General features: G+C 42.1%; 1 protein-coding gene across 1 annotated transcript in view; it reads left to right on the forward strand.

Moving 5' to 3' along the window:
• Nucleotides 1-6,271: 6,271 nt before the first annotated feature.
• LOC306774184 (transmembrane protein 163a) overlaps nucleotides 6,272-23,637 on the forward strand; it is a gene marked incomplete at both ends in the record, with an annotated part of 66,611 nt that continues 49,245 nt past the window's right edge. The window contains 2 exons of the mRNA XM_079264165.1: nucleotides 6,272-6,482; nucleotides 16,231-16,350. Of these exons, the coding sequence (XP_079120291.1) occupies nucleotides 6,272-6,482; nucleotides 16,231-16,350 (331 nt within the window). The remainder of the gene's footprint in view (nucleotides 6,483-16,230; nucleotides 16,351-23,637) is intronic.

Genomic DNA, 23,637 nt, shown 5'->3' on the forward strand with positions numbered 1-23,637 from the left:
TGACAACTGTGGGGGGAGTGAATTTTTTTCTAACTCGCCTATTTAAAAGTAATTTAATTTCAAAGTTCAGCATATTTAGGGGCGTGTCCTTTTGATTGACAGGTACCCGATTTCCCGCTTCAAGTAAGAAGAACGTAGAACAACCGCGGTTTTTAACCGGTTAACTATGTGACTTAGCTTTAGCGCTGACCTCTGTTAATTGGTTAGCTTCTGTTATCTCCGGGTTAGAAGCAGGTCTCCCTGGCCGGGAGTAGCAGTTCCTGTTGTCTGTTGTCTTTCTGTCCTCTTCCCCCCACACAGCAGAGGCAGATGGCTGCCTGTCCTTGAGCCAGGTTCTGCCGGAGGTTTCCTTCCTGTTAGAAGGGAGTTTTTTCCTTCCCACTGTCGCCAGTGTGCTTGCTCAGGAAGGGAGATTGAGTTGGAGCCTCCAGTTTCCTTATTTAGGCTATCATGAATTGGTTTTCACAATGTTTTTTTTCCTGTTTGTAAAGCGTCTTGAGATGGCATTGCCGTGATTTGACGCTATATAAATAAAGTTGAATTGAATTGAGAAATAAATACATGGGGGGAAAAAAATAAAGAAAGATGACTAAGAGCACCATATTCATCCTCATTCATGAATATGCAAGGAAAAAAATACTTGTAAAGAGGTGTACACTATATGGCCGTTACACATGAAAGGGTTCATTTATTCTTACTGGGTTTGGTAAAAATTTCTTTTTCTTTGCATTTGCACGCACAACATGGATATTTTTATAATTTATCCTTGTTGTAATTGATGATTGGTGTCACGCAGGCCAGACAGTGACGCACAAAGGGCCAGAGGAGGCCCGCGGTCAAAATGTTTTTACCTTTTTATAAAAACACTTCTACCTTTCACCACCAGATAACACCGTTCAGCAACACAGCCTGTAAGTTTCAAGTTAAACAACAAAGAGCCTCACGTCATTAAAACTTGTTTTAATTATCATTTCAAGTGTTAAAAAAGCTGAAGAAAATGTAGACACACATAATAATATTTGTTTATATATGTTTTAAAGCCCTCAAGCTGCTATATACAGAATGTACAAATACTCCAAATTTATCTTAAAAAATCCCAGGAAACATACCAGAAAACTTCCCACCAGCTGCTGCCATCATGTGCCGCTCAGCAGAAGTTTACAGAGTCCATCAGGGCTGAAAACGCATTCGTCTGTCAGTAAAAACAACCCTTTTCATTTAAATCTGGCCACTGATTCACTGTTAATACTGATAATGAAGCCTTTTTATGTTCAACGCTATAAAAATATCTCTGGGTAGCAGGAGCTCATGTTCGCTGTCTGTTGTCCCACAAGATGATAAAATATTCAGCAAAGCATGATCACAGACAGACGGCAGGTTCAGTGACTGCAGACGGAACCATGACACCCTACAGCAGGGGTCTCCGACTCCGGTCCTCGCCAGCTACCATCCTGCAGGGTTTAGTGTTTCCCTGCTACAACACACTTGATATGAAACAAAATGTACATTAAAAGCTAGATAGTTACACCACAATGTATTGCTATTGGTACCACTGGCTAAGAGATGTTAAAAATAGTTTCACAGTGTATCATTTATAATTTTCACAATGTTGCGGTGGGGAAGGGGGGCCCCTGGAAGACTCTGGGACCAGGGGCCTGTTCACTTTTAATCCAGCCCTGGTTGTTATCTTCTGCACCTGCCTGTTACTGAGCCAGTGATTTGGGTCGTGTGTTGGAGTGGGGAAACACTAAAACCTACAGGATAGCTAAGGAGGACCGGAGTGGAGACCCCTGTCCTACAGTGTTTTCTACTCTACTCTAATGTCAGTGTAGAAATACAACAGATAGAACAGAGTGGAAGTCAGACACAGCAGGTCTGATCTGACTGGAATCAGCTACGTTAAAACACACGCTTCCCAGTAAGACTAGTAGATTATATGATATCTATGTTTGTCTTGATCTGATATTTGTTATTTATTTAGTGTGAAAATGAATTGTTTGCCACATTGGTCGGTTTCCTGCTTGCTGAGCCTTCATTTGTGCCGTCATCTTCCTCTCTCTGTGACACAGTCAGACTATAATTACTGTGGGCAAATATGAATATGTGATATAATAACTCAAACAAATAACCAAGATTTGATCTTCATTTTCTTATTTTACGGAGAAAATAAATATTGTTTTTAGACTAAAAAAAAAGCTTGTTTTTGTTCATTGTTAGTTGACATGAGGCTGTCATAGACCAGTTCTCCCACTCTGAAAGCTCCGGCTGTGCCTGCAGATGATTTAACACCATATTGTGCTTCTTAAGAGTACAATAAGATGATTGTGGTCTCTAATTTATCAATGGATAATTTGGTTTTTTATTTCACATTTCCTTTGACAAACTAAACATGTCTTCTCAGGATCAATAAAGTTCCTTCCAGTCTAAAGATTAATTGACTTTATTATCATGGCAACTTGTCAAAACATTGCAAACGTGCTTAAAACACACAAAGCGGATTTTGTCCCTTTTAGTGATACACCTGTACATCTATTTTATGTAGAAAAATTATGAATTAATATTGTGAATATAAAATAAATGAGTTGCAAAAATTAACATTACGTCACAGTTATTTTGGTCTTTTTGCTTTCAGGTTTTATAAGTGATGGTCTGGCAGTGGTAAGTCCTGTTAGATAATAAAGATGGATTTCTTTTTAAACATTGTCTGTGTATCCTACAAAAAAACTACAATCCCAAAGATAAACTTCTCTCCTCCATCGTTTCAAATTCTATGTCCCTTTTTTTTTTAATGTATTTGTATGTATCCTTTTTGTTTAATTTAGCTTACAAATCTTTTGCTCTGTTTTATGTCCCATATGCTGTTACCTTCTTTTTTTATTTTTTTTATTTTTTTTAAATTATACTGTTATATCAAGGTTTCTATCGCTTTTGTAACTTGATATACAGTGTGAATTTTGTACTGTTGCTTCAATGGTTCAATAAAAAAAGGTCTGGTATCTCACAGGATTCACCACTAGAGGTCACACGTAACCGATTCACTTTATTTAACTAGAATCCATTGTTGATAACCGTACAGTATTGTTCTATTGTTGCTCTAACAAAACTTTATTTGATCAAATCACCGTTTAGTTCCCAGTTTTCCATCATTCATAATGTTGTTTTCAGTTAGTTTCCTAAAAAAAAAATCCTTATTTTTTGTTTACATATTTACTCTTCATGAAGCATAAAGTAATATTTTCAGTAAGTGAAAGCTGATAACTCCACATTTAGTCACAACACTCCAATTTTTCTTCATCTTCCACTAAAAGGGAGGCAAAGTTTAACAATCAGCAGCGGTTAATCAGGTTTGTCTCGTGCCAGCAGTTTCCGTTTCTGTTTGTTCAACACAGATGAGAAGTTCGTTAAAACGGGTAAAATATATTTATTCACAAAGCAATAGCATTTTAACTTGTTTTCTGAACCTCACGTCGCTATAACTGACATGGCGACAGAAGTTTGTTTTTATTTTTTATTTTATTTTTTTGTGGATGCGGCTGTCAGAGCGCGCGACAGGGTAGAAGTAACGAAGCTTCGTTTTGACCAACAAAGCTTTTCTTGCGAGCTCCACCAAGTTTAGTAATTATAAACCAGGTGTGTGTTGTTGTTTTTTTTTTTTTTACAAAATGTCATAAATCAACACTGGTCTTTCTCTCATTTATTTTCAAGATTGTGCGCGAGATCTGTTTAAAGTTTGTCACTTTATAGAAATACTATTTCCGGCCAGTACCTTTAAAAGTAAAAGTCTTTAAAGGTTCACTTTTTTTTTTCTAGCTTAAAACTTCCATTTCAATACAGCACCATTGTTTTATTTATGGTACTATTTAATTTATCTTGATACTGATACCAATATCAATACAGATAAAGATAATTTTAGCCTCTTAATGGAAAATTACACCATTGTACAGTAAGCATGAATGTGTCATTTCAAGGTCAACGTGAAAAATAGATCAAATTCAATAACATGAAACTAAGAAAAACGCTAATAAGATGATATTAAGAAATATATGAATGAGAAAGAGAAAAGAAATTGAGGTATAAATAAATATTGTAAAAGTGACAAGATCATTAAACAACAAATTAATATAAACATGGTCATTTTATATATATATATAGATTTATTTTTTGCAGATATCAACATATCAATCCCAGAGTATCAATACGCTCATCCCTACTTGGAATGAGTTGTAGAAATTAGCATGAATATATAATTATTTCTTTATATTTTCATTTTATTCAATTTAATTACCTAACTGTCATGGCTTGACTGAATTATTTAAGCTTTAAATACAAGTTTGTAGCTAATATATACTACAAATGTATGGTAGTGGCACAGGCAGGTTAATTTTTCGGGCTATGAGTGTGTATTTAAGTTGCTTTGGATAAAAGTGTCTGCTAAAATGACTATAGAATAGAATAGAATAGAATTTATGTAGCACATGTATATGCTCATGTGCATTTCAAAGTGACTTGTGATCTGAAATTATCCTGAAGCACTGAATAACAAACAAGATAAAACTGCTAACAAAAATTTTGTGTTGTTTTATGCTTTTATAGGAGATAAATGTGTGGTTGTTTCCTTTAGAGTATAGAATTAAAAAGCATTATTATGTATGTTAACCCTTTAAAGCCCAATGTAACATATCTAACATACAGTTTCTGAGATGTTTTGCATCACTTGATGGGAAAAACTGTTGAATACTGTTGAGCACAATCTAAAAAGTCTCAGGTTCCTAATACAGTGATTCTGAAGCAATGTGTAACCACAGCCCTCAAGATAACGTTCAATGGTGGTTGTGACTCCCACTGCAAGCAACAACTGACTGGTTGATGTGTAATATATCAGACAGCACATCCTACATTCTGTAAGTTTGGAAAACAGTCAGATAATGAGGATAAAGTTGGCTTTTGGTGGAACAGGGCGACTGCTATAACAAGACACCTACCTGCCCTACATCAACTTCTTTGCAGAGAAAAAAACCCCACATTTTTAATGAAATGTGTTCAAACCTTGTTGTTTATGCGTTATTGTGTTAAAACTTAAGGCGCTAATTGCACCAATTGGTATAATTTTGACAGACCTCATAAAAAATATCATATTCAAATATAAGTTATGTTTTTTTTTTTCTTTACAATTTCATGGTGCTGCCCTAACAGATACCAGGAGGCAGAAAAGTACAGGAAAATAATTATCGCATTGAAAGAAATTTGTAAATTTTTTATTTTTATTTTTTTTAAATACATTACGTCAAAGAGACCACGTAGGCTATAGGCTCATGTTTAAAAAAGTAGAAAATTTCGTAATGTTATTTCTTGAGTCGGGGCTTAAGGGGTTAAAATAAACCATAAAATAGGGAAAACGTTATCACCATAGACTGTATATAAAAAGATGGACATAGCCTCCGTAACGTCCCCCACAGGTTTCTGAAGAGCTGAATTGAAACTCGGTGGGCGGTTCCTACCATCGCCATCTTGGCAGAGACATTCGTGTTGTCTCGTCCGGAAAACACAAATATGGGCAAAGAGGTGGAGCTGAGAGGGGGGCTGTGAGCGTCATGGTGGATGATTGACATTGAGCAAACTCGGAGCTTTCTCTAGTTAAGAGCTAACCGAACTAACCTGGAGATAACAGGAGCTAACCAGCTAATGGAGGTAAGCGGGCTAAAGCTAAGTCATGTTGTTAACCGGCTAAAAACCGCGGTTGTTTTCTTCTTCTTACTTGAAACGGGAGATCGGGTACCTGTCAATCAAAAGGACATGCCCCTAAATGTGCCGAACTTTGAGATTAAATTACTTTTAAGTTCGGAAAAAAAAATTCACTTCCCCTACAGTTGTCATGAAGGTAAACCTGATCTATTAAACTGAAAATGGATTTTTGTACCAGGCTGTAAACATGTTTATTTCTGCTGTGAAGTTGGTCTTTTTAACACGGAAGTCTATGGGGATTCGCTCTGTTTTGGAGTCCCTAGTGGATGAAGGGGGAACTGCAGTTTTAGGCTTCACTTTTATCTGCCATAGGTTGCCGCTTGGTTATCACAGATTAAATTCAGACTTTTATTTTGAGCTCCTTCATCTCTAGTTTCCTGTTTGGTCTCGCTTACACCGTACAACTTTGCGCAGCCGGACTTTCTGCCCACCCTCCCGGTCTCTGGGTCTCGTGTGAAAGGCTGCACCTCTCACCCAGGTGGGACATTGTTGGAGCTCCTCTCTGGAACCGCGTCTCACCGCCGACAGCATGACGGACTCCACCCCGCCAGACTGCACCGCCATCCCGGTCCCGGCTGTTGTTGTGGACCCCGCGGTGGTGAACGGGCAGCGCGAGCAACAACAACAACAACAACATCAGCAACAACAACAGCAGGAGAAGGAGCCCAACACAGAAAGTCAGGGAGGGGGTTTGAAGATGGACCAGGAGATGAAGATAACAGAGAGCATAGAGGACCGAGGTGGGTGATGTTTGTTAGGATTCATGACCAGGACGCAGCTCGTGCCTAATCACAGGATTTTTATTTAACTTATTAATCAATTTAATTAATATCCAGTATTCACCTTTAGTAATTTAAACAAGGACACCATTTCTGAAGCTTTAATTTAGTCACTTTTAGATAACTATTATAATTTTTCTGCCTTTTACAGCATTTCATAATTTGAGCTGAAATGGAAGAAGGTTCAGATGATCAGAGATGCAAAAACGGAGACTGAAGCATCCATTTCCAACATTTTCTTTTCTCAAACCAGTCAAAACAAAAATACATTAAGCTCCTTTAACATATACTTTTAATCCTTTAAGGTCTGACCCATGAAAATATGGTAAGAAATATAAAATATGAGGTTTTTATTTGGCCTTTAACAAAATGTGAGGGGAAAAATATATTTTGAGGGGGAATATTTACATTTATTACCTTGTGATATTTCAAAAGTATTGTGTAACCTGCTGCTTCCTGATGTCTATCAGAGGGCAGAAGACAAGTATCAGGTTGTGTTAAACAGGATTGACAGCTAAATTTTGACCATAGAGTAAAAATCTGCCAAAGGTTTCATAAACTGTTTATCAAAGATGATACTTTTAGGTTTATAGGGTTAATTTTCCTGCAGCTTTATAATCATAAAAGAAAGAAAGAGGAAATATACTGTAAATGAAAGTTTTTAGGTTTATTTAGTTGGTAAACATCCAAATGTGACTAATCCATGAGAGGAAGTTCAGAAAAGGAAATGTGTAGATCAGAGGTGGGCAACTCCGGTTCTTGAGCGCCACAGTCCAGCAAATGTTAGGAGTTTCCCTGCTGCAACACACCTGATTCAAATCAATGGCTAATTAGCAGACTTGTGTGGAGTTTGATGTCAAGCTCTGCACAAGTCTGCTACTTTGGTGTGCCAGCTGTGTTGCAGCAGAGGAACTCCTAACATTTGCAGGACTGCGGCACTTGAGGACCGGAGTTGCCCACCCCTGGTGTAGAAGTTTTACAGCCTGTTAAACATAATTCTGGAGAATTATTACTAACACTGCTAAGTTAGGAGTAAACTGTTTTGTTGCTGAATAAATCACAGTTTGTTTGGTTTTTTTAAAATTAATCAACAGTCGTCCTCATACGTATTCATCCCCTTTCATTAAAGAAAAGGCTGAATTTACAACAGTCACTCAAATAACTGGGGACTGAAAAATGGAACAATAACTAAAAATGTACTAAATGATAATTTAGTGATATAAGACACTTTTTTGTCATTTAATTTAGTTGAAAAAAAAAAAAACCAAACGAATTGGTCCTGGACAAATTAGAGCACTTTTCTGTTGAACAGTGGGACAAAATACCTGTCAACAGGTGCAGAAGTCTGACTGAGAGGAACAGAAAACACCTGACTGGAGCGGAAACATTAAAGGATTGTTCAACTAAACATTAGTTTATGACTGATGTAACATTTTATCATATTTGTTTGCTTTTTAAAAAAAAATCTATTTAACCAGAATTATAAAATAATGTAATGATTTTCCAAATACTTTTCAAATTTATTATTACTTTATTCAGTTTCAGCTTATTTTACAGGCAGCTGTTTTTCTCCTTTAATGGGAGTGTATGAATACATTTGACTGCGACTGTACGTACAGCACTGTGCAAAAGGCTAGATTTGCCCCATTTGTACATATTTAGTTCCAAACAACCAGAATTTCTTCGAATCTTCTAAAATAATCTAGTTTTCAAGAGTTTTTAAAGGATTTTTTGGATGTTTTTCTTCTTTTCAGAGGAAAATGTTTCATTTGATGAAGCTCTTAACGCTGATCGATGAATCATTCAAACTTAAAAAGTTGCCAAACTCAAGGAATAGATGGGCGCTGAGCAAAGCAACGATTTCACCTGGAAATGATGCAAAGTCATAATTTATTGCAGTGTCTGTAATTAAACTCATAAAAAGTGTGAAAGAAACAAAGTTGGATAGATATTAATCTTTTAAAACCGGAAGTCTTCTACTTGGAGGACGTTGGGAATAGATGGTGCCAAAATGGCCACGATGAAGGCCTTGTCTGACCTATCTGGACTAAAACTTCTCTAATTTTATTCTCTTTCATTTGTATGAAAGTTTACCTCTGCATAGATAATTTTGACATTATTTTATGAACTGATAGACGTTTAGATCCACAGCTGCATCTTCACAGCGACATTCATACATATAGACAAGTCTCTTAAGGCAAGTCCAGTTGCCTTCTTGTATTGAAGTTGGGATGTCACAATGATGGATTTTTATTTTTGAAGAATTAATCACAGTTGTCTAACGACCGTCCAAAAACACCAGAAGAAAAAGACCACAAAGCTTTTAGCTGTGTCTTCTTCAAGTTCTTTTTATTTGAGGTTTTATATGTCGTCGTCTTCTTGTTCCTCTTCTTCTCTGGTTTGTCCCTTTCGTTGGCTTTGTGTGAGTTGTACAACTCAACACTGCTCCCAGTGGTTTCTGGTGGTATTGCTCAGTTTTGTATGTCAAGTAATTGATCACTAAGTTCCTTGAAAACGGTCCAAATTACACGTGTTACGGACGCAGGAAGTAGACAAAACTGTCCATCTGCGCGTCCGTCTTCTGTGTCCAGTACAGCGGGTTTTCCACGCTGTCACCAACAGTTGTACGGTATCTGGAAGTATTTTCCAGGAAACAGAAACCTTCATTTGATCCACCTACCATTCAAAGCAGGAGTACTCGGTCTAACCGGCTGCTATCCGGCAGGTTTTGCACGTTTTCTGGCTTCAACACACCTGAATCTAATTCTGCATAAAGACTCATTAATTTGTGTCAGCTGTGCTGGAGCAGGGACACATGGCAACCTGCTGGACGGCGGCCCTCGAAGGACTGATTTGAATTCCCCAGGTTTAAAGCCCCAGAAATGAGGCTGGTCACATGACACAGGTCTGATGGAGGGATGAATCCTCCCCAGAACCAGGACCTAAACGTTTCTGAAGTCGAGTAGGACGAAACAACAGGCAGGAACCTCCAGAGAGGAGCTTTGAAACGCCCTTCATCGCCTGGAGAATGATTCCTGCAGACTGCTGAGGATTGGTGGGAACTAATTTAGATATTAGACATTAATTATGTGTCCAAGGACAGCTGGTATCAGTCTGACGGGTCTGTTGGTTTGTACATGTTGATCTGGAAAAGAAATGAGGTTTCAAAGTCTACTTAAGGCAGTGGTGTCAAACTCTAGTCCTCAAGGGTCGGCATCCTGCAGGTTCCTATTGTCTCCATGCTCCAACGTACCTGATCGAATTGAATAGGTTGACAAGAACCTGTTGGATCCAGTTGATTTGATTCAAAAACTGGATACTGGCCCTCGAAGATTAGAGTTTGACACTCCTGACTTAAAGGGACATCGTGTAAGAATGACTCCCATCTAACATTGTAATCATGTATCCCATTCCAACCAGTAAGGCTTTCTAGTTCTTCATCTTTTCCAGCAGCTGATGCAACAACGGTAGCCGCCGTGGATCAAAAAGCCTTGACAACACGTCAACAAGTCGTCTCCATGCTGCATGTTTGTTCCATTCAGCTGCTGAATCAGATCCAATCCATGCATTTACATGGGAGTTTTAATTCCTGTTTAGTTCCGAAGAAAAGTTAATTCCGCTTTGAACTGATGAAAAACGACCATGTTAACACTTAATTCCTGATGCTAATTTTTATTCGGAATTAAACTTAATTCCGATGTAAGTGGCTGGTTTATTCGCATTTTAATCCCGATCTATTTAATTCCTCTATCATATAAACCTAAATTCCGCTCTAAGTTAATTCCGGTCGTTCTGCTCATGCTTGTTACCTTGTCCTGTCCCGATGACACGCGTTGTTTTGCCTCCTGTGTTCGGTGGTCTATCTTTCGTCTCCTTCTCATTTGCTGCAAAAAGTGAAGTAGTATGCTCGTGTTGAGCTGGTACTTCAAAATTATAATAAAAATAGCGGCTAAACTGGTACTTATTATGTAGTTTTTACAAGTTACGACTGAAATACGAGAAACAGGGAGCCAACTTTGTTTATTTCCGGTATACGTCATACATCACACACACACTGTCCAATCAGAACCCTTCCCAACCCGCCGCTCTAAAGAGGAATTAAGGACATGTTTCATGTAAACGTTCATTTGGAATTATTATTTTGTAAACTCGTAGGAGAATACATTAATTCCTTCATCTTCATCTTCTGCCGCTTATCCGGGGTCGGGTTGCGGGGGCAGCAGCCTAAGCAGGGAACCTCAGACTTCCCTCTCCCCAGCCACATTTGCCAACTCTGCGGGGGGGATCCCTAGGCGTTCCCAGGCCAGCCGAGAGATATAATCCCTCCAGCGTGTCCTTGGTCTTCCCCGGGGTCTCCTCCCAGAGGGACGTGCCTGGAACTACTCACCAGGGAGGCGTCCAGGAGGCATCCTGACGCCACCTTTACTGGTTCCTCTTGATGCGGAGGAGCAGCGGCTCTACTCTGATCTCCTCCCGGATGACCGAGCTCCTCACCCTATCTCTAAGGGTGAGCCCGGCCACCCTGCGGAGGAAACCCATTTCAGCCGCCTGTATACGGGTCACGACCCACAGCTCATGACCATAGGTGAGGGTAGGAACGTAGATCGACTGGTAAATCGAGAGCTTCGCCTTCTGACTCAGCTCCTTCTTCACCACGACAGACCGGCGCAGAGTCCGCAGTACTGCAGACGCCGCACCGATCCGTCTGTCGATCTCGCGCTCCATCCTTCCCTCACTCGTGAACAAGACCCCGAGATATTTAAACTCCTCCCGACCCGGAGAGGGCAATCCACCCTATTCCGGCTGAGGACCATGGTCTCAGATTTGGAGGTGCTGATTCCCATCCCTTCACACTCGGCCGCGAATCGCTCAAGCGAGAGCTGGAGATCACCAGATGAAGCCAACAGGACCACGTCATCTGCAAAAAGCAGGGACCCAATCCTGAGGCCACCGAGCCAGATCCCCTCAACACCTCGGCTGCGCCTAGAAATCTGTCCATATAAGTTATGAACAGAATCGGTGATATAGGGCAGCCTTGGCGGAGTCCAACCCTCACCGGAAACGAATCCGACTTACTACCGACAATGCAGACCAAGCTCTGACACCTGTCGTACAGGGACCGGACAGCTCGTACAAGGGGGTCCGGTACCCCATACTCCCAGAGTACCCCCCCACAGGAGCCCCCGGGGGACACGGTCGAACGCCCTCTCCAGGTCCACAAAGCACATGTAGACTGGTTGGGCAAACTCCCATGCCCCCTCCAGGACCCCAAAGAAGGTATAGAGCTGGTCCACTGTTCCGCGACCAAGACAAAAACCACTGCTCCTCCTCAATCCGGGATTCGACTATCCGGCGGACCCTCCTCTCCAGGACCCCTGAATAGACCTTACCAGGGAGGCTGAGGAGTGTGATTCCCCTGTAATTGGAACACACCCTCCGGTCCCCCTTCTTAAAAAGGGGGACCACCACCCCAGTCTGCCAATCCAGCGGTACTGCCCCCGATGTCCACGCGATGCTGCAGAGGCGTGTCAGCCAGGACAGCCCCACAGCATCCAGAGCCTTAAGGAACTCCGGGCGGATCTCATCCACCCCCGGGGCCTTGCCGCCAAGGAGCTTTTTGACCACCTCAGCGACTTCAGCCAAAGAGATAGGAAAGTCCACCCCTGAGTCCACCGGCTCTGCTTCCTCATTGGAAGACGTGTTGGTAGGATTGAGGAGGTCTTTGAAGTATTCCTTCCACCGACCCACTACGTCCCGAGTTGAGGTCAGCAGCTCCCCACCTCCACTGTACACAGTATTGATGGAGCACTGCTTCCCCCTCCTGAGCCGCCGGATGGTGGACCAGAATCTCCTCGAAGCCGTCTGGAAGTCTTTCTCCATGGCCTCGCCGAACTCCTACCATGCCCGAGTTTTTGCCTCGGCAACAGCCGAAGCCGCATGCCGCTTAGCCCGTCGGTACCCATCAGCTGCCTCCAGAGTCCCACAGGCCAAGAAGGCCCGATAGGACTCCTTCTTCAGCTTGACGGCATCCCTCACTGCTGTGTCCACCAACGAGTCCTGGGATTACCGCAACGACAGGCACCAACGAGCTTACAGCCACAGCTCCGGCTGGCCGCCTCAGCAATAGAGGCACGGAACACAGCCCATTCGGACTCAATGTCCCCCGGCCTCACTCGGGACATGTTCGAAGCTCTGCTGAGGGTGGGAGTTGAAGCTCGCTCTGACAGGGGACTCAGCCAGACGTTCCCAGCAGACCCTCACAACACGTTTGGGCCTGCCAGATCTGACCGGCTTCCTCCCCCACCATCTGAGCCAACTCACCACCAGGTGGTGATCAGTTGACAGCTCCGCCCCCCTCTTCACCCGAGTGTCCAAGGCATGTGGCCGCAGGTCCAACGATACAACTACAAAATCGATCATCGAACTGCGGCCCAGGGAATCCTGATGCCAGGTGTACATATGGGCACTCTTATGTTGGAACATGGTGTTCGTTATGGACAGGTCTCCAGGTCTCACTGTCATTGCCCACGTGAGCATTGAAGTCCACCAGCAGAACAATGGAGTCCCCAGAAGGAGCACCCTCCACCACTCCCTCCAAGGACTCCAGAAAGGGTGTGTACTCTGAACTACTGTTCGGCGCATAAGCACAGACAACAGTCAGGACCCGTCCCCCCACCCGGAGGCGGAGGGAAGCTACCCTTTCATCCACCGGGGTAAACCCCAACGTGCAGGCACCAAGCCGGGGACTGATGAGAATGCCCACACCTGCTCGGCGCCTCTCACTATGAGCAACTCCAGAGTGGAAGAAAGTCCAGCCCCTTTCGAGGGTACTGGTTCCAGAGCCCAAGCCATGCGTTGAGGTGAGTCCAACTATATCTAGCCAGAACCACTCAACCTCGCGCACAAGCTCAGGCTCCTTCCCCACCAGAGAGGTGACGTTCCACGTCCCTAGAGCCAGCTTCTGCAGCCGGGGATCGGACCGCCAGGGTCCCCGCCTCTTGCTGCCGCCCAGCTCACATTGCACCCGACCCCTACGGCTCCTCCCGCAGATGGTGAGCCCACGGGAGGCGGGGCCCATGTAACCCTTTCGGGCTGAGCCCGACCGGGCCCCATGGGTAAAGGCCCAGCCACCAGACGCTTGCTCACATACCCCACCTCCAGGCCTGGCTCCAGAGGGGGGTCCTGGTAACCCGTGTCCGGGCAAGGGAACATTTCTGTCCGAGTTTGTGTACATCATAGGGATCTTGTGAGCCGTACTTGGTCTGGTCCCTCCCCTAGACACCTGTTTGCCATGGGTGACCCTACCAGGGGCATAAAGCCCCAGACAACATAGCTGCTAGGATCTTTGGGACACACAAACCCCTCCACCACGATAAGGTGACGGCTCAGGGAGGGGTACATTAATTCCGAATTATTTAATTCTGAATTATTAATTCCGAATGAAAAAACACCATGTAACCGTAGCCATTCATGGTTCTGACAGGAACCACCTGGTTACCAGCAAGGACTGAACTAGTTAACCTGCTGGAAACATAACTCCAACATAACTCCAACCTCGGATGTCCAGATGTCGTAACATACGACGATCTGGTTCTCCTCATCTGGTGGAACTGTACGTTTGGTAGGTCATATCGTGGCGGTAAAGCCAGACAACAAGCCGATGTAAAGCGTGATTAGCTGCATTTACTGTGACTTTGAAATTTGCTGAAAGTATATAAACACTCCCTTCTGTAGCAACGCTGCTTGTGTGTTTTAGCAAGATCTACCGTTATGCTAACTATGCTAACGAGCAGCACTGTCAAAGAAAACCCAATTACAAAACAGTTAGCTTCAGGCTACTTTAGCAGTACAGTTGTCTTAATTGTGGAGGAGAAATCTGCATCTTCAGCGTTTCTTTTAAAATCATTCTCCTTCTTGAGCTCCTTCTACCTGGGAAATGCTAGCTCCCTGTTCATGCTCTTTTTTTCCTCACTCTGCTTTTTAAGTTCCCCTTCCCTCTCTTTTGGCAATGGTGGAAACGGCTCCTGCGTTCTTCTAAATTAAACAGCTTTTTCCTCTTGTCAAGGTAGTAAGCCTCTAGCTGAACTTCTCAATCGGCTCAATTGTTGCACGATCGCTTGCAGGGAAAACATTTCTGTTTTCCATTTGAACTACAGCCCTTATCGGCGGCCTACCCATCATATATAAACAGATCTAAAATTCATCTGTTAGAGAATGTCATGATTAAAATACATCAAAGATAACACTTTTATGAATGCGGACATTGATTTTAGCCTGTAAACAAGTTAAAATTTTACACAATGTCTCTTTAAAGAAATGACAGGAATACTTTTGTAAGAAGGTTTAAATTTCCATATAAGAACTTTAAATCTTGCTAGAGCTGAACAAACTCTGTTTTTGCTTTGTGTTTCACCAAATCTCCTGTTTTCCTGACATTCTCTGCTGTTGCTCTGCTCCATACTTTGTGGAAATGGATATTAAGAGCAATTAAAGCGAGTTTAATTCAACACATACATGTCAGACTCAGGCCCACAGGCCAATTTTGGCCCGCACTAAAATTATATTTGGCCCGCGAGATGATTTCATATATGTATTACGTCTGGCCCGCCAATCCATTACACAGCGCACGTACCGCTAATACTACAAATCCCACAATGCTATCTTGGCGTGCTAGACTCCGGACAGGAAAACGTCCCCACCTCGATGCGCTCAATCTGCAGCTTCAGGGGACGTCATCGCTATTACAACGCAGTGAGGGCTTTCAGAACCAAGTTGCGCTTGTGGGAGAGTCAGATGCATCAAGGAAACCTTCGCTCATTTTTTGTGCTGCCAAATCACGAAAGAGCATACCCCTACCACCGTGTTGCCTTTTGCACAGTTTGCTGAAAAACTACTTAGCGCTGAATTTACCCGACAATTTGCTGACTTTGAAGCCAAAAAATGTAGATTTGAACTTTTAACAACCCGTTTGCGGTTGACATGAAAAGCGCACCGACCAACCTCCAGATGGAGCTTATTGAGCTACATCGTAGCATTTTCTACCTTACCTCCCCGACACGTTGCCTCAACTCCATCCCCAAGTTGTGAAAATGCTCTCTATGTTTGGCAGCACATATCTGTGTGAGCAACTGTTTTCTTTAATGAAGATAAACAAAAACACCGCACAGGAGTCGTCTCTCAGATGAAGACCTTCCTTCAGTCCTGAGGATTTCCTCAGCTTAGAGCCTGACTCCACAAATTGATGCACTTGCATGTAATAAGCGACGCCAAGTATCTGGATTGGACCCATGTGCATCATCAGAGTAAATAGAAGCAAACTAAACTGGATAAATATGATTTTATTTACTGAAGGCATGGTCTGTTCAAAGTTGAAATAGTTAGTTTTTTTTTTTTTTTTAGGGGTTGGCCTTGATGGCCTGTGATAAAAAGATTTAGGTTACAATTTAAATTAATAAAAAATTCCAGATATAGAGGCCTGATACTTATTTCAGTTTTTAAAGCCTTTTCTGGGTTCAGTGTTTAAGCAACTATTATTTAATATATGAAAATGGTTTAATACAGTGGATAATAAAAACACAAATAATAAGCCATCACTTTCTGAATAATAAAAAAAATGAGTTTGTCCCTCTACTTTGTTCCTTTTTTTAATTTTGTCCCTCTGTGAATTTGAGTTTGACACCCCTGATTTAACATGTTATGCCATCTGTAGGCCTCCTGGAGAGCAGCATGCGCCTGAAACCTCATGAAGCACAGAGTTACCGCAAAAAAGCTCTGTGGGTGTCCTGGGTGTCCATCATGATCACCATCGTCCTGGCCGTCGCTGCTTTCAGTGAGTAGACGTTCGCACATACAAAGCCGAGACATATGGGAGTTTGCTTCAAGGACAGGTTTATTACTTACTAGCTTGATTAAACATCAGGACTCAAAACCAAAGATTCAGTTCCTGTTTTATGTACTTATTTAATTATAAAAACAACGTGGAGCATTAAATGCAGCAGCTTGTTTTGGGTTAAGAGGGGAAGTGGATGATTACTGACTTAGAACATCTAATCCACACTCTTCATCTTCACTGCTTTAATCGAAGGTTAAAGCTCACATAAATTCTGATCTTTTTCTTTAGACCTCTGACAGATGTAGAGAACTTCTCAGATAACTTTTCTGTCTGATAAAATCAGTAAAATTTGAAAAGTTTGCTTGATATGGTGACTTCAGACTGATGTTTGACATCTCACTTTAAGATCTGACATCATGCATGCTAACCTTCATCTGGTCCTTTTTTTCTTCATCTGAGTCATTAAAAGCAGATTAGAGCTCGCTGCAGTGTGGTTTGTAGATGTGCAGAGATATGAGAGTTTCCTGTGTCACTTCATCATCTTCTTTAAGCAATGCTTAACGTTTCTCTGCATTTTAAATTGGGTTTGTTGCTCACGTAGTCTTCTCCTCTCATTCATAAATCAAACATGACTCCAGATCAGGTGCAGAAATGAAAGTAGGAGATGAATGAGGCCAGTGTAGAAGTGATTATCATAAACACTGATCTCAACTGTCATTCTCTGATTATGACACCGTATGCTGAAAAACACAATAAATACGTAAACAAGCTCACAGGAGAGAAAACCTGAGTTTGACTTGTTATTTAATTAAACATCTAAGCAGATAGAAAAGATTTCTTTTTGGAAACTGATGCTTTTTGTTTCATTTTAACTGGGAATTACTGACCTATTCAAACAAAGATGAGTTCCCCAAGGCTTGATTTTAGGCCTCCTAATGTTTAGCATCTACATTATCCCTCTAGTTTGGAGCTTGTTGTCAAACCAGCTTTCTGATCATAAATATGCTGATGACACTGAACTCTATACATTACCGTCTCACCAAAGGGATCATCAACACTCCGACTCTGACGCAAACCATCGAAGAAACCCAAGAGGACATTATTAGAAGAAGAAAGGAAAAGAAAGAGAGAAAGACACAGAGATGGAAATAAGATAAGAGTCAGCATTTGACTACCTTGTGCTGACTGGAGACAAATCAGAGAAGAGACAGGATTAACATGGATGGTGGTTATCTGCTCAGTTGTAGGACTTTAAAGCAGGAACCAAGTCATAGAGGAATAAATCTAAAATAAAGGGGCTGATGGCTCAGCAGCATTATTTGGAAATCTTTTTCATAACTTATTTTCAGTATGCATGACTATTGTGTGGAGTTTTTTTTTTTTTTTCTTTCTAAAAACGAACTAAGAAGACTGCAGCTAATCCAGAGTGCAGATTGTGTCCTCACTAAGGCCAAACAGGAAGGTACACCACTCACAGAAAGTTAGGTATATTGAAGTTTAGGATGAAATTAATAGAATATTTAAAAAGTTCATGCTACACTGACACTACATCATGATTGTAGGACGTTTCAGTCTCAATTTATTCAAAAAGCTACAATCAGTGGTAGGTATACCAAAACCTAACAATATCAATGTTTCATTAAGGTGTCATGTGTTGGTTTGATGATGTTTAACGGGATACTGTGTAATATTTGACCCAAACATCAGCCTAATGTGAGTAATAATAGATGATTTATGGGGTCAATAAACACTGCTCGACATGTGTCGGCGCTCTGAGTGGGCTGCCCTGTTCAGAAACCAGACATTGCAACTTTGTAGGAGTGGATTCGTCTCTCATGGGATCATGTGACCTGGAGCGCTTTGCTTTATGATCCCCTCTATACATAACACAGAGGGCTCTGCTTTGTGCGACTTTTTCCTCCTCTTTTAACCAAAGTTTGTCATGGGTGAACGAATTAATGTAAAACCCACTCTCTGTTTGCTTCAGTATTATCAGAATGCTAAGTTAGCTCTTTGCTTGTTGTGCGAACGTACCAAAATGTGATGAACTTTTCACATCTTTCAGCTGCGTTTATTCACAACAATGGCAGTAAGTGCGTGATTTAGCTGCAGAACGTTGCAGCACAAGTCTGTGTGTCTTTATTTTGCTGTTTAGTAGAAGCTAAATGCAGCTAGTTGAAGCTATTCGACTACAGGCCAAAGCTAACGTGATTCCATAAACATTTGACTCAAGCTGGGCTGGTTTGCATTCAATAAATGCATTTCCTATAATTCATGTGACTATTTAATAAGTAACAGAATGATTTGCAACTGGTCTAGTTTAGTTTTATGGTTTTCATATGCTGTTCAATAGGAAGCAGACCTACTCTAATCTTCCATAAGCTAACGGCTAATGCTGATGTTTTCATAACAATACTGACAAAATTACTGCTTTGTTTGATACTCAAAAACTATCATTTTTAGTGATTATTTTGGGCAGTTTTTGCTTTGTGTGTGTTTTAGCCAAGTGGCAACCTCCAGCGGTTAAAAGTGAAGCCTATGTGGAAGTGCATAAATCTGCAGTTCCCCCTTCATCTACTAGGGGCTCCAAAACAGAGCAAATCCTCATGGACTTCCACGTTAAAAAGGCCAACTTCATGGCAGAAATAAACATGTTTACAGCCTGGTTCAAAAATCCATTTTCAGTTTAATAGGTCAGGTTTACCTTCATGACAACTGTGGGCGGAGTGAATTTTTTTCTAATTCGCCCGTTTAAAAGTAATTTAATCTCGAAGTTTGGCATATTTAGGGGCGTGTCCTTTTGATTGACAGGTACCCGATCTCCCGCTTCAAGTCAGAAGAACGTAGAACAACCTCAGTTTTTAGCCAGTTAACAACGTGACTTAGCTTTAGCCCGCTTACCTCCGTTAGCTGGTTAGCTTCTGTTATCTCTGGGTTAGCTCTGTTAGCTCTTAACTAGAGAAAGCTCCAAGTTCGCTCCTTGTCAATCATCCACCATGGCGGTCACATCCCCCCTTTCAGCTCCACCTCTTTGCCCATATTTGTATTTTCCGGGCGAGACGACATGTATGCCCTTGCCAAGATGGCGATGCCAGGAACCGCCCACCGAGCTTTAATTCAGCTCTTCAGACAGCTATGGGTGACGTATGGAGGCTACGTCCCTCTTTTTATATACAGTCTATGGTTTTAGCGCCCCGAGTGGTACACAGCATGCCTTTACAAGTACAGTATGACGAGAACTGTTTAGATACAACACAAACAGAACATTTAGTGGTCGATTTTTGGTTCAGAGGCTTTTTGTGGTTATTCATCTTGTTGTTAAACAGCATGTTGTGCAATAAGTACGTAAACCCAGAAATGTGTATTTTAAAATGTGTATTATAGAATGTCAAATTAATTTTACCAGTAAAAGTTATAGTAGCTTTTCGACTCATTTTAACTTCATAAAGAATGACTCACTTGAGTTTTCACATCTTTAGACTGATTTCCTGTCCTCCAAAGAATTTATTTTAAAATGTTGCTACTGGTGCAATAGGCTGTGAATGGTTGAAATGTGTTATGGAAACAAACCGCATTGCCTCTTGCTGCACTCGGTCTGCATTGTTTCAGATACTTTACCCACTTCCTGTTTTGGTAAGAAAACCTTGCACTATGTTGCACATTTAATACATTCCCCCGTCAAAGAGCTTCATTCATTTCTAATTGGAGAATCCTGTCTCAGTAATTCTGTTATGGAAAAGTTGATATGCACTTGAACTGCCAGGACTTTGCCTGAAAAATGTCTCAATATTTTACTGCTTGGATTTCTTCCTCTTTAAAAACCAATAAGAATTCATCAGTTTGTTTAGTTGTGTGTGGACATCTGTGCTCGAACTGCACTCTAAGCTAATTCTGGTGTTATCTTCCGTCTTTTGTGATTTGTGGAGTCATAAAACTGCTCAATCAGTGTAAAGATTTTATATCAGAGTCGATAATCACCCTATAAATCAGATGTGCTTTAGTTCTTTAATCTCGCTGCGGTGTCTGCTCCTGTGTGATCGATAGCTCGGAAAAAATTTACATTAATTAGAAAACAATTCACTGCAGCAGCTGCATGATTGCTCATTGAAGACTCTGCTGAAGTGTCTAAAACCAACACAGTTTGTGTGGACACAAGCCAGAGTGTATTGAATATTAAGCTCTCCCTCATTAGAGAGCGTTGCTGTGGATGAAAACGTTTGGGTCTGTAAGCAGCTTCATAACTACTCATGTTTGTTTGCACAGAGAAGACAGTTTATGTTTGTGGACATACAGTATGTCGTTGTTATCTGCATGTGCGTCTCTTGCAGGTTTAGTTGACCTGTTAAGTTCTAGGTAAACGAATTTAACCCTTTGATGCCTGAATTTATTTGCAGTTACAGGCAGTCCTCGGGTTACGCTGTTCTCGACTCGTTTTGACTTTACAACGCTCATTAAATAAATGTAAATAAAAAAACTGAGCTACTTTTGAAGGGTTCATACAAGCTCTTACGAAGCGTGAAGGCTGAGATGACACATGCGTATTTTAATTGCTTGTACTGTTTATCTATTAATATGATGTATAACACATGTATTTAGATAGTTATTTAGTGATTGTGGGGCAATATGGGATAATTAAGGATAAAAATCCAACTTATGCGGAATTTCGAGTTACTTCGCAGCGATAGGAATGGAACTTGTTTGTAAACCGAGGACCGCCTGTATATATTTGAGGACTGTGCTCTTCTGGACAGAGATGTCTGATGTTTCACCAGGTATCTGTTGAAGCCACTTCTCCAGTGCGGGGGACACGGCTCCCAAAGCTCCCATCACGATGGGTACTACTGTTGCTTTCACCCTCCAGTTCTTCTCCAGGTCTTCGTTGAGACCTTGGTGCTTCTCCAGTTTCTCATGCTCCATTTTCCTGATATTTCCATCATTGGGGATGGATACATCGATCACTACAGCTTTCCTCTGCTGCTTATCCATGATCACTATGTCTGGTTAGTTGGCCACCACCATTTTATCTGTCTGGATCTGGAAGTCCCAGAGGATCTTAGCCCTCTCATTCTCCACCACATTGGGAGGTGTCTCCCATTAATACTTAGGGGTCTCCAGTCCATATTCAGCACAGATGTTCCTGTACACTATGCCGGCTACTTGGTTATGGCGCTCCATATATTCTTTGCCTGCCAGTATCTTACACCTGCCGTGAGGTGCTGGATTGTTTCAGGGCACCTGGATTGCACAGTTTGCACCTGGAGTCCTGCCTAGTGTGGCAGATCTGGACCTCTAATGCTCCTGTGCTGCCATTATTAGCACCTCCGTGCTGTCCAACTTTCTCTTTAGCCATTAGTTGGATTAGTTCACATCAGCCACTGTCCGTGATACATCCCTTGTAGAGGGTTTCCTCCCATCAAATCAAATGGAACTTTATTTTTAAAGCGCTTTTCCTGACAAAGGTAACACAAAGTGCTTCACACAATAAGAGAACAAGCCTCTACACACCAAAGTAGACAACATAGCTAGTTTCAAAACCCACACATTATAGTTGCACACAGACTCCATCATTTCTTTGTCTCAGTTCAAGGAAACATCTGGCTTGACAATTTTGAGAGGAAACAAAGTCTTGGGGATCCAGTCATGCCAGGAACCAGCCCACCCATGCCAACACTGGTCGCCACTGCAATCACTCATATCAGGGTGGGCCACAGTGCACATCACAGGAGGGCTGTTGTGCAGGTTGGTTCCCCATGATGGATCCTCCATTTTGTTCTCCTCCAGGTTCCAGTGCCAGAGATACTCATTCCTTCATGCCTTGTTGCCATCTTCCTGATGTTTCCTGGAGCTTGGATGCTTCATCTTGGCTTCATTTGACACTCACTGGCCTTCCCATTTTTGCTTAGCTTAATTAGTTACAGGCTTTATAATTAATTATTCATTCATTTTCTGAATGAAAATGAATGAATGAATCCAATTCCGGGTCGCGGGGAAGTTGGAGCACAGATGGCTTTGGGCGACAGGCAGGGTACACCCTGGACAGCTCGCCAGTCCATCGCAGGGCCACACAGAGACGAACAACCACTCACGCTCACACTCACTCCTATGGGCAATTTAGAGTAACCAATTATCATAACATGCATGTCTTTGGACGGTGGGAGGAAGCCGGAGTACCCGGAGAGAACCCACGCATACACAGGGAGAACATGCAAACTCCACACAGAAAGGCCACTGACTGAACCCCTCCCCAGCCAAGGATCAAACCAGTGACCTTCTTGCTGTGAGGCCACAGTGCTAACCACTGCGCCACCATGCAGCCAGCTTTACAATTAATTAATCGTGATTAATTGCATAACAATCAGATACTTTGGAATATTTCTACCACCCCCAATATTACTTGCTTCTCCCCTGTCTGCCTCAGTACAAAGTGGTCGGAGGTGGGACTGAATATAAGCAAGACATGTGGAGAGTTTTAAAAGGAAAAAGAGCTAAAATGTGGTGGATCAGCAAGGCTTCATTGTTCTCTCTGCATCAGCTGCAGCGTTGTTTCTCCACATGATGACAGAAGGATTAAGTTACCCTGTACAACATTAGCGTTATTCAAACATGACAAAAAGCAGCTTTACTTAAACATAATGCACATACAGGAGTGTGCTGGCAGGTGCAGTCCAGGTTTAACACCGCCGTGAGGAAAATGACATGTTCATGGGACAGTTCACACCTGAGAAGCTTCGTTTTACTCAGAGTGCTTTCAGAGCAGCTAAACTCGGACGTCGGCTCCCAAAGTGATGCAGAATTTCTGCAGCTCTCGTTTGTGTGACTGAATGAATAAAGATCTGATTGACTGCATTAATAATGATACGCGTGCATGCAGCGTGAAGGCAGCTATGACAGCTTTTGACTGGTATGCAAAGCAGCTGCAGAAACAGCCAATAACATCTGAGAAAATGGATGTTGTTTTATCTGCTGCTCTTCTTCCTCTCCTGTCAGATGTGACATGGAAAAGTCGAACCGTCTTAGTTGTGCATATGTGTGTGTTTGAAGCTTCATCCCCGCTGACACCCCAGCTTCCTCAGGAACCAATTAGCCGTCGCTGGGTTTAGCTTTGACGACGGCAGATTCATTTACACAAAACTCCTCCTTTTTGTTCCTAATGAAGCAGAGGAAGGGAGGCGGGAGGGGATGAAGGGCAGAAGATGCCCCTCTTTACTGTCAGACCTGGAAGAAGAAGAAGCATGAAAGCTGAGCGGATTCATCTGTTTGCCTGCTGATTTTTCCTCATGTCCC

Source organism: Telmatherina bonti (assembly GCF_933228915.1).
Source record: "Telmatherina bonti genome assembly, chromosome: 24".
Lineage (NCBI taxonomy): Eukaryota > Metazoa > Chordata > Actinopteri > Atheriniformes > Telmatherinidae > Telmatherina > Telmatherina bonti.